Source organism: Dermochelys coriacea, chromosome 4, assembly GCF_009764565.3.
Source record: "Dermochelys coriacea isolate rDerCor1 chromosome 4, rDerCor1.pri.v4, whole genome shotgun sequence".
Lineage (NCBI taxonomy): Eukaryota > Metazoa > Chordata > Testudines > Dermochelyidae > Dermochelys > Dermochelys coriacea.
This window is the reverse complement of record NC_050071.1, coordinates 143,934,173-143,947,834: the sequence shown is the minus strand read 5'-3', so window position 1 is coordinate 143,947,834 and position 13,662 is coordinate 143,934,173. Positions and strand designations below refer to the sequence as shown.

At 50.6% G+C, this 13,662-nt stretch overlaps 1 protein-coding gene across 5 annotated transcripts in view; it reads right to left on the bottom strand.

Moving 5' to 3' along the window:
- Positions 1-13,662, bottom strand: part of HSPA12B (heat shock protein family A (Hsp70) member 12B) — a 77,424-nt gene that overhangs the window by 28,030 nt on the left and 35,732 nt on the right. For all 5 annotated transcript variants that reach the window (XM_043512866.1, XM_043512867.1, XM_038400816.2 and 2 more), the window contains 3 exons: positions 11,540-11,644; positions 10,782-10,898; positions 6,361-6,532 (listed from right to left, as the gene is read on the bottom strand). In XM_043512866.1, coding sequence (XP_043368801.1) covers positions 6,361-6,532; positions 10,782-10,898; positions 11,540-11,644 — 394 coding nt within the window. The remainder of the gene's footprint in view (positions 1-6,360; positions 6,533-10,781; positions 10,899-11,539; positions 11,645-13,662) is intronic.

Below are 13,662 nucleotides of genomic sequence, written 5' to 3'. Positions count from 1 at the left end.
CCAAGGGAAGGTCATGCCTGACTAATCTAATCGCCTTTTATGATGAGATTACTGGTTCTGTGGATGAAGGGAAAGCAGTGGATGTATTGTTTCTTGACTTTAGCAAAGCTTTTGACACGGTCTCCCACAGCATTCTTGTCAGCAAGTTAAGGAAGTATGGGCTGGATGAATGCACTATAAGGTGGGTAGAAAGCTGGCTAGATTGTCGGGCTCAACGGGTAGTGATCAATGGCTCCATGTCTAGTTGGCAGCCGGTGTCAAGTGGAGTGCCCCAGGGGTCGGTCCTGGGGCCCGTTTTGTTCAATATCTTCATAAATGATCTGGAGGATGGTGTGGATTGCACTCTCAGCAAATTTGCGGATGATACTAAACTGGGAGGAGTGGTAGATACGCTGGAGGGGAGGGATAGGATACAGAAGGACCTAGACAAATTGGAGGATTGGGCCAAAAGAAATCTAATGAGGTTCAATAAGGATAAGTGCAGGGTCCTGCACTTAGGATGGAAGAATCCAATGCACCGCTACAGACTAGGGACCGAATGGCTCGGCAGCAGTTCTGCGGAAAAGGACCTAGGGGTGACAGTGGACGAGAAGCTGGATATGAGTCAGCAGTGTGCCCTTGTTGCCAAGAAGGCCAATGGCATTTTGGGATGTATAAGTAGGGGCATAGCGAGCAGATCGAGGGACGTGATCGTTCCCCTCTATTCGACACTGGTGAGGCCTCATCTGGAGTACTGTGTCCAGTTTTGGGCCCCACACTACAGGAAGGATGTGGATAAATTGGAAAGAGTACAACGAAGGGCAACGAAAATGATTAGGGGTCTAGAGCACATGACTTATGAGGAGAGGCTGAGGGAGCTGGGATTGTTTAGTCTGCAGAAGAGAAGAATGAGGGGGGATTTGATAGCTGCTTTCAACTACCTGAAAGGGGGTTTCAAAGAGGATGGCTCTAGACTGTTCTCAATGGTAGCAGATGACAGAACGAGGAGTAATGGTCTCAAGTTGCAATGGGGGAGGTTTAGATTGGATATTAGGAAAAACTTTTTCACTAAGAGGGTGGTGAAACACTGGAATGCGTTACCTAGGGAGGTGGTAGAATCTCCTTCCTTAGAGGTTTTTAAGGTCAGGCTTGACAAAGCCCTGGCTAGGATGATTTAACTGGGACTTGGTCCTGCTTTGAGCAGGGGGTTGGACTAGATGACCTTCTGGGGTCCCTTCCAACCCTGATATTCTATGATTCTATGATTCTATGTGAGCAACACACACATATGCATACGCCCACACAGATGCACACACATACACGGGCCTCATTGTTTTGTCAGTGACTGTCCCTCTGGCGCCAGGGCGATGACGCCTGATGATGGAGGGAGGGTCTCTGGGGCTAGCGGGAGGGAGACAAGAAAGGGTAGAAGCCTTAAGAGTAACACAGAGTTTGACGGGAAACAGACACGGGGATGTGGTTTGTGAACCATGGGTCTGATCCTCAGCAGCCGCAGCCAGTGTGGGCGCTCAGCGCCATTCAGCATCAGGCCCATGGTGCCATGGGAATAGGGGTTCTGCAGAGCTCCTAACCTCTTCTTGCCCCACCCTCGCCTTTGGAGCTTTGCATCTGCCCCCTCAGGGACCTTCATGGCTCTGCCCTGCCAGGCTCACCGCTCTTATCGCCCCTGCCCTGTCAATAGGCCACCTCCAGCACCTGCTCCTCCCCTGACCCCGTGACCCAACGCTTCTGGCCCCCATCTGCTGGGACGCAGTAAGGATTCAGCCAGGCAGGGGGTTGAGGCTGGGGGCCACCGGGGAGAGAGGGTTCAGACATGAATGTTGCGGGGACCCCATATAAAGCATACACACACCGCCCCCATATCTACACATGTCCATGTACAACATGGATATATTACATACACGCACACACATGAATACCCCACCCGTATAGACGTAGACAGACGCTGGGAATAGGCGACAGGGAATGGATCACTCGCTCATTGCTCTGTTCTGTTCGTTCCCTCTGGGGCACCTGGCATTGGCCACTGTTGGAAGACAGGAGACTGGGCTGGATGGACCTTTGGTCTGAGCCAATACGGCCACTCTTATGTTCTTATATCTCTCACACACACACACACACACACACACACATACACACACACGATTCCTAGCCACCACATTGCCTCCCCAAGTCCTGATTCTGCACGGTACTTCAGCACGAGCGGCCCCTTTGATTTCACAGGGACTACACATGCTTATAGTTACATATGTGCTACAATATCTAACTGAACGGGGGCCAGACCTGGTCTGTTGAGCTCCACATAACCTTCTTATCAGGACCTCCATCATCTCCCTTCCCCCATGTGTTGGTTACACTCTGTTGCTGTGTCTGGCCTTTGACTTTTCAGGGTAGGGAGTGAACCTATCTCTGTGTCTGTACAGCACCTAGCACACCTGGGTCTTGATCTCGGTTGGAGTCTCTGGGTGCTAAAACCAGTGAAAATAATGACACATCTCCCATTACCAGAGCTCAGAGTCAGTCGAGGGGGTGGGGATTCCATCTCCAGCAGATCCCGTGCACTGTCGGGTGTAACATCCAGAATTAGCATCACTTATGATTTGTCTGGAGCTGGCAGTTCATAGATTATAGAGAACAAAACCAGAAGGATCCATTGTGATCATCTAGTTTGATCTCCTGTCTAACACAGGCCCTGAATTAATGCCTGTTAGAACTTCAACAGATCTTTCAGAAAATCATCCAATGTTGATTTTAAAATTGCCAGTGATGGAGCCGCCACCCCAACCCTTGATAAACTGTTCCAATGGTTAATTACCCGCACTGTTAAAAATATGTACCTTATTTCCAGTCTGAATTTGTCTAGCTTCAACTTCTAGCCATTGGGTCTTGTTAGACCTTTCTCTGCTATTTTGAAGAGCCCTCTACATCAAATTTCTGTTTCCCTATAGGTACCTATAGACTGTGATCAAATCACCCCTTAACCTTCTTTTTGCTAAACGTAACAGGTTTGTTTTTCACTATAAGGCAGGTTTTTCAATCTGTTAATCACTCTCGTGGCTCTTCTTTGAACCCTTTCCAAGTTATCAACAGCCTTCCTGAATTGTGGGCACCAGACCTGGACACAGGATTCGAGCAGTGGTCACACCAGTGCCAGATACAGAGGTCAAATAATCTCTCTGCTCCTACTCACTATTCTCTGTTTATGCATCAAATGATTGCAGGAGCCCTTTCAGCCAGAGCATCATGCTGGGAGCTCATGTCCAGCTGATTATTCAGCATGACTCCCACATTTTTTTCAGAGTCACAGCTTCCTAGGATAGATCCCCCATCCTGTAAGTATGGCCTTCCTTCTCGTTTCCCTACATCTATGACTTTACACATGGCCATATTAAAACGCATACTGGTTCCTTGCTCCCAGTTTGCAAACCTAAACCAGATCTCTCTATATCACTGACCTGACCTATTCATTAGTTACCACATCCCCAATATTATATCATCTGCAAACTTTATCAGCAATGATTTTATGTTTTCTTCCAGGTCATTGATAAAACTGTTAAATAGTGCAAGGACAAGAACCAACCCCACTAGAAACACACCCAATCGATGATAATTCCCTATTTACAGTTACACATTGAGACTATCAGTTAGGCAGTTTTTAAGCCAATCAGTGTATGGCTGGTTGATTTTGTATCATTCTAGTTTCTTAATCAAAATGTCCTGTGGTACCAAGTCAAACATCTTACACAGTCTAAGTCTATTACACCAACACTGTTACCTTTATCAACCAAACTGGTAATCTCATCAAAAAAGACATCAAGTTAGTTTGACAGGATCTATTTTCCATAAACCCATATTGACTGACATTAATTACATTACCCTCCTTTAACTCTTGATTAATAAAGTCCCATATGACCCCTTCTGTCGTTTTAGCTGGAATTGATGTCGGGCTGACAGGCCTATAAATATCTGGGTTGTTCTGTTCAGCCTTTTTAAATACTGGCACAAGATTAGCTTTCTTACAGTTCCCTGGAAATTCCCCAATGTTTCAAGACTTGTTGAAAATCAGCATTAACTGACCAGTAAACTCCTTGGCCAACTCTTTTAAAATTCTTGGATGCAAGTTATTTGGACCAGCTGATTTAAAAATTTCTAACTTTAGTAGCTGCTGTTAGTAGCTGAGTTACTGTTAGAATGGAAAGAATTTCATCATCATCATGTGGTATGATGAGAACGGCCAGACTGGGTCAGACCAAACATCCATCTAGCCTAGTCTCCTGTCTTCCGACAGTGGCTAATGCCAGGTGCCCCAGAGGGAATGAATAGAACAGGGAATCATCAAGTGATCCATCCCCTGTCGCCCATTCCCAGCTTCTGACAAACAGAGGCTAGGGACACCATCCCTGCCCAGCCTGGCTAATAGCCATTGATGGACCTGTCCGCCATGAATTTATCTAGTTCTTTTTAACCCTGTTATAGACTTGGCCTTCACAACATCCTCTGGCAAAGAGTTCCACAGGTTGACTGTGTGTTGTGTGAAGAAACACTTCCTTTTGTTTGTTTTAAACCTGATGCCTATTAATTTCATTTGCTGGCCCCTAGTTCTTGTGTTATGAGAAGTAAATAATACTTCCTTATTTACTTTCTCCACCCTAGTCATGACTTTATAGACCTCTATCATCTCTCCCCATAGCTGTCTCTTTTCCAAGCTGAAAAGTCCCAGTCTGATTAATCTCTTCTCATACGGAAGCTGTTCCATACCCCGAATCATTTTTGTTGCCCTTTTCTGAACCTTTTCAAATTCCAATAGATCTTTTTTGAGATGGGGCAACCACATCTGCACTCAGTGTTCAAGGTGTGGGTGTACCATGGATTTATTTAGGGGCAATATGATATTTTCTGTCCTATTATCTATCCCTTTCTTAATGATTCCCAACATTGTGTTCTATTTTTTGATTGCTGCTGCACATTGAATGGATGTTTTCAGAGAACTGAAGTCAATGACTCCAAGGTCTCTTTCTTGAGTGGTAACAGCTAATTTAGACCCCATCTTTTTATAGGTATAGTAGGGATTATGCTTTCCAATGTGCATTACTTTACTCTGAAACCTTTTATCAACATTGAATTTCATCTGCCATTTTGTTGCCCAATCACCCAGTTTTGAGAGATCCTTCTGTAACTCTTCGCAGTCTGCCTGGGTAGACTATCTTGAGTAGTTTTGTATCATCTGCAAATTTTTCCACCTCGCTGTTTACCACTTTCCCCAGATCATTTATGATGTATCTGGCATTGCACAAGCCACAGAATGAGACAGTGGAAAGAGCTGGCAGTCTAACAGATGAGCACAGAGAGAGGAGTGCCTTGGGAAAGCCCAGGGTGGCGGGAACTCAGGGCTTCCCTGGCAGTAGAAGTAAATCTTCAGCAAGGATTTGAATGGGGAAAGGGTTTTGTTTTGGCAATCTGCAACTGGTCCTAGCGTAGAAGCAGTGGGGACTGAGAGAAGAGATGAATAGAGTGGCACAGCTGGCGATGCTGATGGGGCTATATTAAGTGGAGAGATACAGGCTGAGAAAGCCTAGGGATGTTTTCTGAGAAAGAGAGCCCGGTTCTGGCCAAGTCCCAAACCAGCCCCTGCCAATGCCGAGCAGCCCCCAGCAGGCTGGCCTGGGACAAAGCTCTCCGGCCTAGCCCTGCTGCACCAGTGCAGAGGAAACAACCCAGGATGTGGCAGCGGCTTCTGACATCTCACCAAAGCCCCCTGGAATAGCTGCTCTTTTACTAGCTGCAGTTTGTTCCATTAATACACCCAAATGAAAGGCACATGTGGGAATTTCAACCACTGCTCCCCGACACAGCCCGGCCTGAGAACTGGCTGGGCGCCATCGGTTCGGTGATCCGGCCAGGCCGTGTAGCTGTCACCCCTGGCGTGACATGGGAAGACACGCAGCAAGTGCCTCAGACAGCTCAATCAGCACCCCAAATCCTGACCTGTAGCACCCTGTGTGATGCCTGTGGTGGCCCCCCCAGCTCTGCCAATGCACCTCCCCCCTGGACCGCTGAGATCCCTGCTGTTCCAGTCCTAGGACCCCTCCACCACTCTGTTACCACATCACAGCCCGGAGCTGCAGGCCCACCTGCTGTTCCCCACAATTTGGCCATCACCCTCTGCTGGGACCGGCAGCACCCTGCTAGTCTCCCCTGGGGGACTTTCTTGAGCAGAGATGGCCAGTTGTGCTGAATTGTACAACGCATACACACAGTCTGTGGGGGTCAGACTAGGGCCAGAGAGCCAATTCCGCTTGTGGCCCACCCCACAGCACAGCTGTCCCCAGATGAGGTATCCATCGTACAGCCGTCGCTTACCCTGCCTGAAGCTGGAGTCGATGGAGAGCTCTGGTGCGAGGCCATTGGCTAGAGGTTTGCAGCTCAAGTCAATCAGCTGATTGAGACGGAGCTTCCTGCAATAGATGGAGGCTGCTTCCGGCTCCAGCGCGATCAACAGATGCTCTGGGTTTGCGGGGGGAACCAAGCCGGCCTGTGGAGCATGGGAAGGCAAGGGACAAAGGCGGTTACAAGGATAGGCAAAGGGAAAGAGGCTGCATAAGGAGGTCACGCTGCTGGCTCAATGTGATGGCAGAGATGATTGGCTTGGTTATCTGACCCACAGGGGCTCCATGGGGGTGCATGCTCCCCACAGGGCCCTGCCTTGCGGCATCAGCGTGTGCTCTCAGGTGGTGAATCACTGAGCCGATCTGAAGGCTTCTGGACTCAGGCTATGAATCAAAGAACCCTCCTGCTTTCCCAGGGTTGTGCCCCTTTCCCTCCCTGTCCCTGTGGGCCCCAGGGCAGCTAATGTCTCCCATCTCACTGTGGGTTTCAGATCCTATCACTGACCTGCGGAACTAACTGCTGCAGGACAGGCTCAAGGACAAAGCAAATAAGTTGGAACATTTTCTAAAAACAAGGATTAGCCGTTGACAGGAATAAGATCTGCATCTAGAATGGTGCTATTCAGATTACAACAAACCAAGGCCTACCAGTCCTCATGCATGCAGCTGCAGCCAGGAGTTACCTTCCCCATGGGACAGTAGCCCACCATTTCAGTGTGTGTGTTAAATGTTCACCCCTAGTAGCTGGTCTGCCAAAGAGGATAAGAGCCCACTGCTGCTACCAGCTAATGGAGTTACCCCTTTACCTCAAACAGTAGAGGCCCATGCTGTAAAGAACATGGAAATCACCTGATTAGACCAGTCCAGGATCCATCTAGCCCAGTTCTCTGTCTCCTATGGGCAGCACTAGCTGCTTCGGAGGAAGGAGCAAGAACCCCACATCAGGCAGATGTGGGGAAATCTGCCCCCAGGAGGGTCTCATTCTAACTCCTAATGCCTAGACACAGGCTTAAGCCCTGAAGCCGGAGCCTTTATACCCCTTCTAGCCCTATCTAGCCCTTCAGTGCTGAAGGTCCCAGGCTCATCCCAGACTGTCCCGGGGTACAGCACTCATTGCACTGTGAGGATTTGCACCTTCTTTTGCAGCCCCAGCCATTGGCTGCTTGAGAAGACAGGATTTTGGGCTACAGGAATGGCTGTGGGGGTTGCCACACGACCGGCCCTGAGGACAGGCTGCTGGGGTGGGGTGGACCTGTGACCAGCTGCTGGGAAGTGCTGCTAGGCACGCCCCTTGGATGGACTGCTGGGGGATTGCTGTGGGGTAGGCCCCATGGATGGACTGCTGGGGGATTGCTGTGGGGTAGGCCCCATGGATGGACTGCTGGGGGATTGCCGGGGGGCAGGTCCCATGACCAGCTGCTGGGGGAGTGCTATGGGGCAGGCCCCAAGGATGTGCTGCTAGGGCGGCTGCTGTGGGGATGGCCCCATGACCAGCCACTGGGGGAGTGCCATGGGGCAGGCCCCTTTGATGGGCTGCTAGGGATTGCCGTGGGGCGGGCCCCATGACCAGCTGCTGGAGGAGTGCCATGGGGCAAGCCCTGGAAATACACTGCTAGAGGGGTGCCATGGGGCAGGCCCCAGGGATGGGCTGCTAGGGATGTGCTGTGGGTCAGGTCCCATGATGAGCGGTGGGGGAAGAGCCGTGGGGCAGGCCCCAGGGATGGACTGCTAGTAACTGCCATGGGGCAGGTCCCATGATGAGCGGTGGGGCAGTGCCGTGGGGCAGATCCTGGGGTCTGACTCCTGTCAGACCCTGCACCCAGCAGTCAGGTTTGTGTTCCTGCCCTTCCCTGCGTGGGACAAAGAGGAGCCCAGAGCTGCCAAGCCAGGCAAACCACTGCCGTGGCACCGGCTCCTCTCTGAGAGCCGGCGTCGTTCCTCCTGACCCCGCTGCGTTCTGGATGCCAGCCTGGCGGAGTCCGACGCTGCTTTATTCAGCCTCAATTATACCCTGCTGGAGCCAGCTAATAAACCCGAGGACACCCAACCTCTAATCACCTGCGGTCTGTCGCTCTCTCCTTCCCGCAGCTCCCCCTCCTTTCCCCTCCCCTTCCCCCCTTGCTCTCTCTGCGAGCAGATCTCCCCTCCACCCTTCACTTCCTCTGTTGATGTGGCTGTGAAACAATGCAGTGGGGGGGGGCAGAACCGATCTGCAGGGAGGGGACTGTTCTGGCCCCCCGCACAGACCCATGCTTTCATCCGCTCGCTGGGAGCCAAGACGTGGTCAGCTGAAGCAGCAATTTGGAGCACGCCACAAGCAGCTCAGTGGGCCCTGGGATCAAATCCTCCCCAAGCCCCTGAAGGGACATTATCTCCTACAGGGGAAGGAAACGTACAAGGATGTGCTGGAATGGCCCTGGGAAGTGCTAGCCCCTGGCTCTGCGGGTCAGTACCAAACGAATGTTCCAGCACCATGCTAGAGGGCGCTGGGCTCTCTTTCGGAAGAGCCGGGGAATCAAAGTCTTGGTCACTGGAGGTCCTTAAAGAGACCAACAAAACAGGGTTGTTAGTCCCTGGCCCTAGCCCATTCTGCCTCCCTAGATTACTCCAACAGTTTCGACCAGCATCCTTCATCCAGTGGACTAAACTGTCGTGCAGCACTGCAGTGCGTTGCTACGTTCCACCCCAGAAGTGGCTGCGTGAGCCCTGCGGAGAGCCTATAGATCAGCCTGGGAGGTGACCAAAGAGCCAGCAGAACCAAAATATCAGATCTGATTTACTCAATGACGGGTTCTCAATGAGGGATCAGTTGCTGGGAGGGGAGCGGTTAATGCAAGGGTTCTCAAACTGAGGGTCAGGGCCCCTCAGTGGTTGCAAGGTTATTATATGGGGGGTTGCAAGCTGTCAGCCTCCACCCCAAACCCGCCTTTGACTCTAGCATTTGTAATAGTGTTAAATATATTAAAATGTGTTTTTAATTTATAAGGGGAGTCACACTCAGAGGCTTGCTATGTGAAAGGAGTCACCAGCACCAAAGTTTGAGAACCACTGGGTTAATGGGATGCTTGTTCTAGTTTTACATAACATAAGAATGGCCACACTGGGTCAGACCAATGGTCCATCTAGCCCAGGATCCTGTCTTCTGACAATGGCCAGTGGCAAGAGTGTAAGAGGGAATGAACAGAACAGCACAATTATCGAGTGATCCATCCCCTATCGTCCACTCCCAGCTTCTGGCAAACAGAGGTTAGGGATGCCCAGGGCCTGGTGTTTTGGCCCAGTTCCAGCAGAAATGCACATGTGTTCACCAGCAGGCGGGGTCCCTGAAAAGCACCCCTGGATCAGTCCAGGGCCAGCCCTAGGTGTTTTCCTGCCCAGGGCAGAAAATGTTTTTGGTGCCCTCAAGCAGATGAGAATAAAACCAACAACCCAGGTGAGCAATGTAGCACCTCTGACAATTGGTGCCCAAGGCAACCACCCTGTCTGTCTGTCCCTACAGCTGGCTCAGCATCAGCACTCCAGGGGTATGGAGGACACAGACTGAATTAGGGCATGCAGTCCATCCTCCAGCCGCTATGAGGGCATGTAGTCACAGCTGGGTTACTGCCATCAGTCCTGGGCAGCTCTAGAGACATGGGAGTTCAGAAAGAAGTGACAAACGCCATCAAGGATTGGCGGAGAAGGACAGATTGTAACGGTCTCCTTGAGCTGAGTGATGACTAATGGGGAGGAATATGATAATAGCCTACAAGCATGTGGACAGGGCAAGGGTAACAATCCTGCCTGGCTCAACAGAGACTGTTGAACTCGGGGGCTACACCACTAAAAGCATGAACACCACTGCTTGAGGTAAAGGAGTAACTCCCCTAGCTGGCAGCTGTAGTAGACTGTTATCCCCTAGATGCTAGAGGCATCAAAGACTCCACCCTGCTAGCATGAGATGCAGCTCGTCCCAAGCATCTGAGAGCAGATATTCAAGTTCCACTCCAGGTGCTACTTTTGCAACCTGCCCCAACGTGGGCCATCAGGAGGGTTTGACCCTGGAATCTTCAGCACTACAAGTGCCAGCCGCTCCTTCTTCAAGTAAAGGAGTAACTCCATTAATTTGAGCTAGGTTGGACAAAGGCTTGGAGAATGGACTGTACATTACTTATGGCTTTAGTCCCCTGCCACTTGGGTCATTTAAAACCAACGTGAACAGCACTCTGGAGAATATAAACTTTAAAAATACCCAGACAGGTTAGAGGAGATTGGACATTGCAAAGAAACACCTGCCCTGGCCCAGGAGTGGGGGACGGGAAAGATGGGACCTAATAAACCTTTGGCTACAATGATCCTATAAATCCTTGGAAAACCCTACAAGGCCAAGAAGGGAACCAACATGAGATACCTCACCTTGTATGCAGCTTCCCTCATGAACTGCTTGGCTGGCTGTTTCCAGATGGCAGGCACCGTAATCACCCAGCGGATGGCCTCTTTCTCTTGCAAAGATGGACACTGGTCCTTGAGCTCCTGTTGTAAAAGAAGCAGAAACTGATAGCCAAACCCCATGCTTCAGGGCATACAATGATCGCCTATGGGTGGGTCAGGAAGGAATTCCCCCCGGATGCCATTGTGCCACTGGATGGATGCATTATTGGGAGACAGTTGAGTTATTGGCCCAGGACAGCAGCATTCCTAGTCAGACAGGGAGGCTAATGGAATGAATGGGTCATGGAAAGAACTCCCTGCTGAGTTCTCGAGCTCAGTGTGAAGGCTGTGTTGGGTGGCGGATGCTTGCCCTGACATAGCCTCTGTTGCATCTCCTCTGTGGGCTGGCGCCTTTCACCCACACTAAGTTCACACAAAAGAGGGAAAAGCAGACCCCCTTTTGAGCTAGCTAGTCCCAGGACAAAGTCCTGCCACCCTGACATCAGAGTTAGCATCCTAGTCTGGGACAGCTACTTCTCATCTCTTGATTAGATCTGTCTGGCACGTCTCTTGGGACCCGTGGGTGCTTGCAGCCAAATCCACAGGAGGGTGGTTTCCCTGGCCCATGCCAGCTCTGCTGGGGTTTATCCCCAACCAGCAGGGATTCCACTGGGAAATTCCCCAGTATTTGCAGCTGACTCCCAGACCTTCCCCCACCCCCCGGCTCCGGGGAGCTGGACTACCTGCACGGCGTGCTGCTTGAAGAAGCGAAGGGCATGTGCAAACACCTCCAGCGCCTGGACCTTCTTCCCGTTCACGGCTTCTAATTCAGTTTTCATGGTGAGGTCCTAGCAAAGCAAGACAAACCGCCTGAGATGGTCACGGCCTGAGCCCTGGCCTGCCCCTCGGAGCATGCCTGGCACAGAGCAGTTAGGAGTGTGCTGGTTTCTCTGGTGGAGGGTGTGACAGATGTGGAAATTTCCAGCAATGTCCTTGAAAAACATTATTGAATGAAGTGAAGTATCCTTGGAGGCCATTGCATTAAATGCAAAGGATCTGTGTTACTGTGGGTCTGGGTGATCAAAGGACTGTACTGAACCATGTGGCAGACATGAATGGTCTTCTGGGACAATGTATGTGAAGCACATTTCCTGGAAAACATTGGGGGGCAGGGTGTGAATGCAAATTCCTTCCTGCCCCTGTTATGCAAACCCCAGCCTTTTGAAGCTGAGGAAGGGACTAATGTTTATGGGTTACCTGTTCCCCGACTCTGAAGATCAGAGGATCAGGCTGGATAAAGGAAAGACTAACCTATGCATGGGGTTGCTTGTTGTGGGTGGAGGCTATTATGAACTTGTACCCAAAGAAAAACCCCTTGGTGGGACCTGAAGGGCTGACTCCTGCGGCAGTGCATGCTGGAGGTGGGGTGATCACTAAGAAGCTTATTCGCATATGCATCAGGGCTTTTATTGTGTTTCGTATGGTTTCTCTGTGATACTTTTGCCGTCAGAATCAATGCGCTTGCTCAGAAAGAGCTGGGTGGTAATGTCTAGCTGTGGGCAATGACACTGTCTGTAGCCTGTGGAGAGATAGCGAAGCACAGACACTGGCCTGGTTAGGCTTGTGAGAACAGCACAGTGGAGGCAGAGAACTGTGCAGCCTGGAAATACTCCAGGCAGGAGGGAGAGAGATGCGGGTCTCCGCCCAAGAGAGGTGATGGCTGGGGGGGGGCCCCGATGCCTTATCGAGGCAACGGAGGGTAAGTGCAGGTGCAGTTGCCCTGAACGGTGACAGAGGGACTGTGCCAAGTCCAGCACCTGGCGCGCTGACAAGGAGCTGGGTGCTGTGAGCCCATGAGCTGTTGCTAGGCGTTCTCGTCCTCTGGGGGGCAGTCACTTAGGCCTCCCAATTGACCTCAGCAAGAGCAGGATCGAGCCCAGTGTTTGGCCACGCGGCTAACTTCTCCGTCCGCTCGAAGCTGGAGCAAGTGGAACGGTGAGCCCACCCAATCAGCAGAGAGGAAACCAAACACCCATTACCTGGAAGGTGCCGAGGTGCCCAACCCACTGGTGCTTCCCCTGCAAGGATGCGGGGGAAGAGCTACATGGAATTACCTCCCTATGTGGAGGTGAGGTGGGGGGAAAAGGCTGGGGAGTGCAGGCAGGAATGAGGAGGGATGGAGCTCCACCCATAGGAGGTGTTACAGGAGTTGGTGCAAAAGAATTCCATGATGCCACATCACTGCACTCAGGAGTGTTCGAATTCGGCATCATGGGAAATAGCAGGTTGAGATCTGCTGTCCCCTGCACAGTGATAAATCTGTGGGGGCTAGAACTAGCTCCTCCTGCTCCAAATCCAACAGGTCCCTAGTACTTTAGCTAAAGGGGGATCCAAGAGCTACAGAGGGTCTATGACATAGACTTGATCAGTTCTGCTCCCACCCAGTAGAGGGAAGTGGGGCACATACTCCTGTCAATAGCCCCCACTGGAATCAGTCAACATTTGTTCAATTATAAAAGTTGGACCAAAAAATCATGACATTTTGTTGAATTCTCCACTTCCCCATAATTAATTATTATTATATACAAATTAGAGAGCTGGGTGAATTTGTTACTGAATTTTGACATTTTGAATTTTAATGAAAAAAAAATACAGCCAAAAGAGAAGTTTGAAAACACTCCCTCTCCCCGCCCCCTTGTTTTTCAACCAACCTTAGCCCTAGGGGGTTATTTAAATCACCCTTCCCTTCGCATAATAAATTGGTTACAGAATTTGCTAAACAACTCTGCAAATTCACAGCCCCCCAGAATGACAGCAAATTTGTGAAATTTAATTTTAAACAAATCAGTGAAATTTCACACTGGGA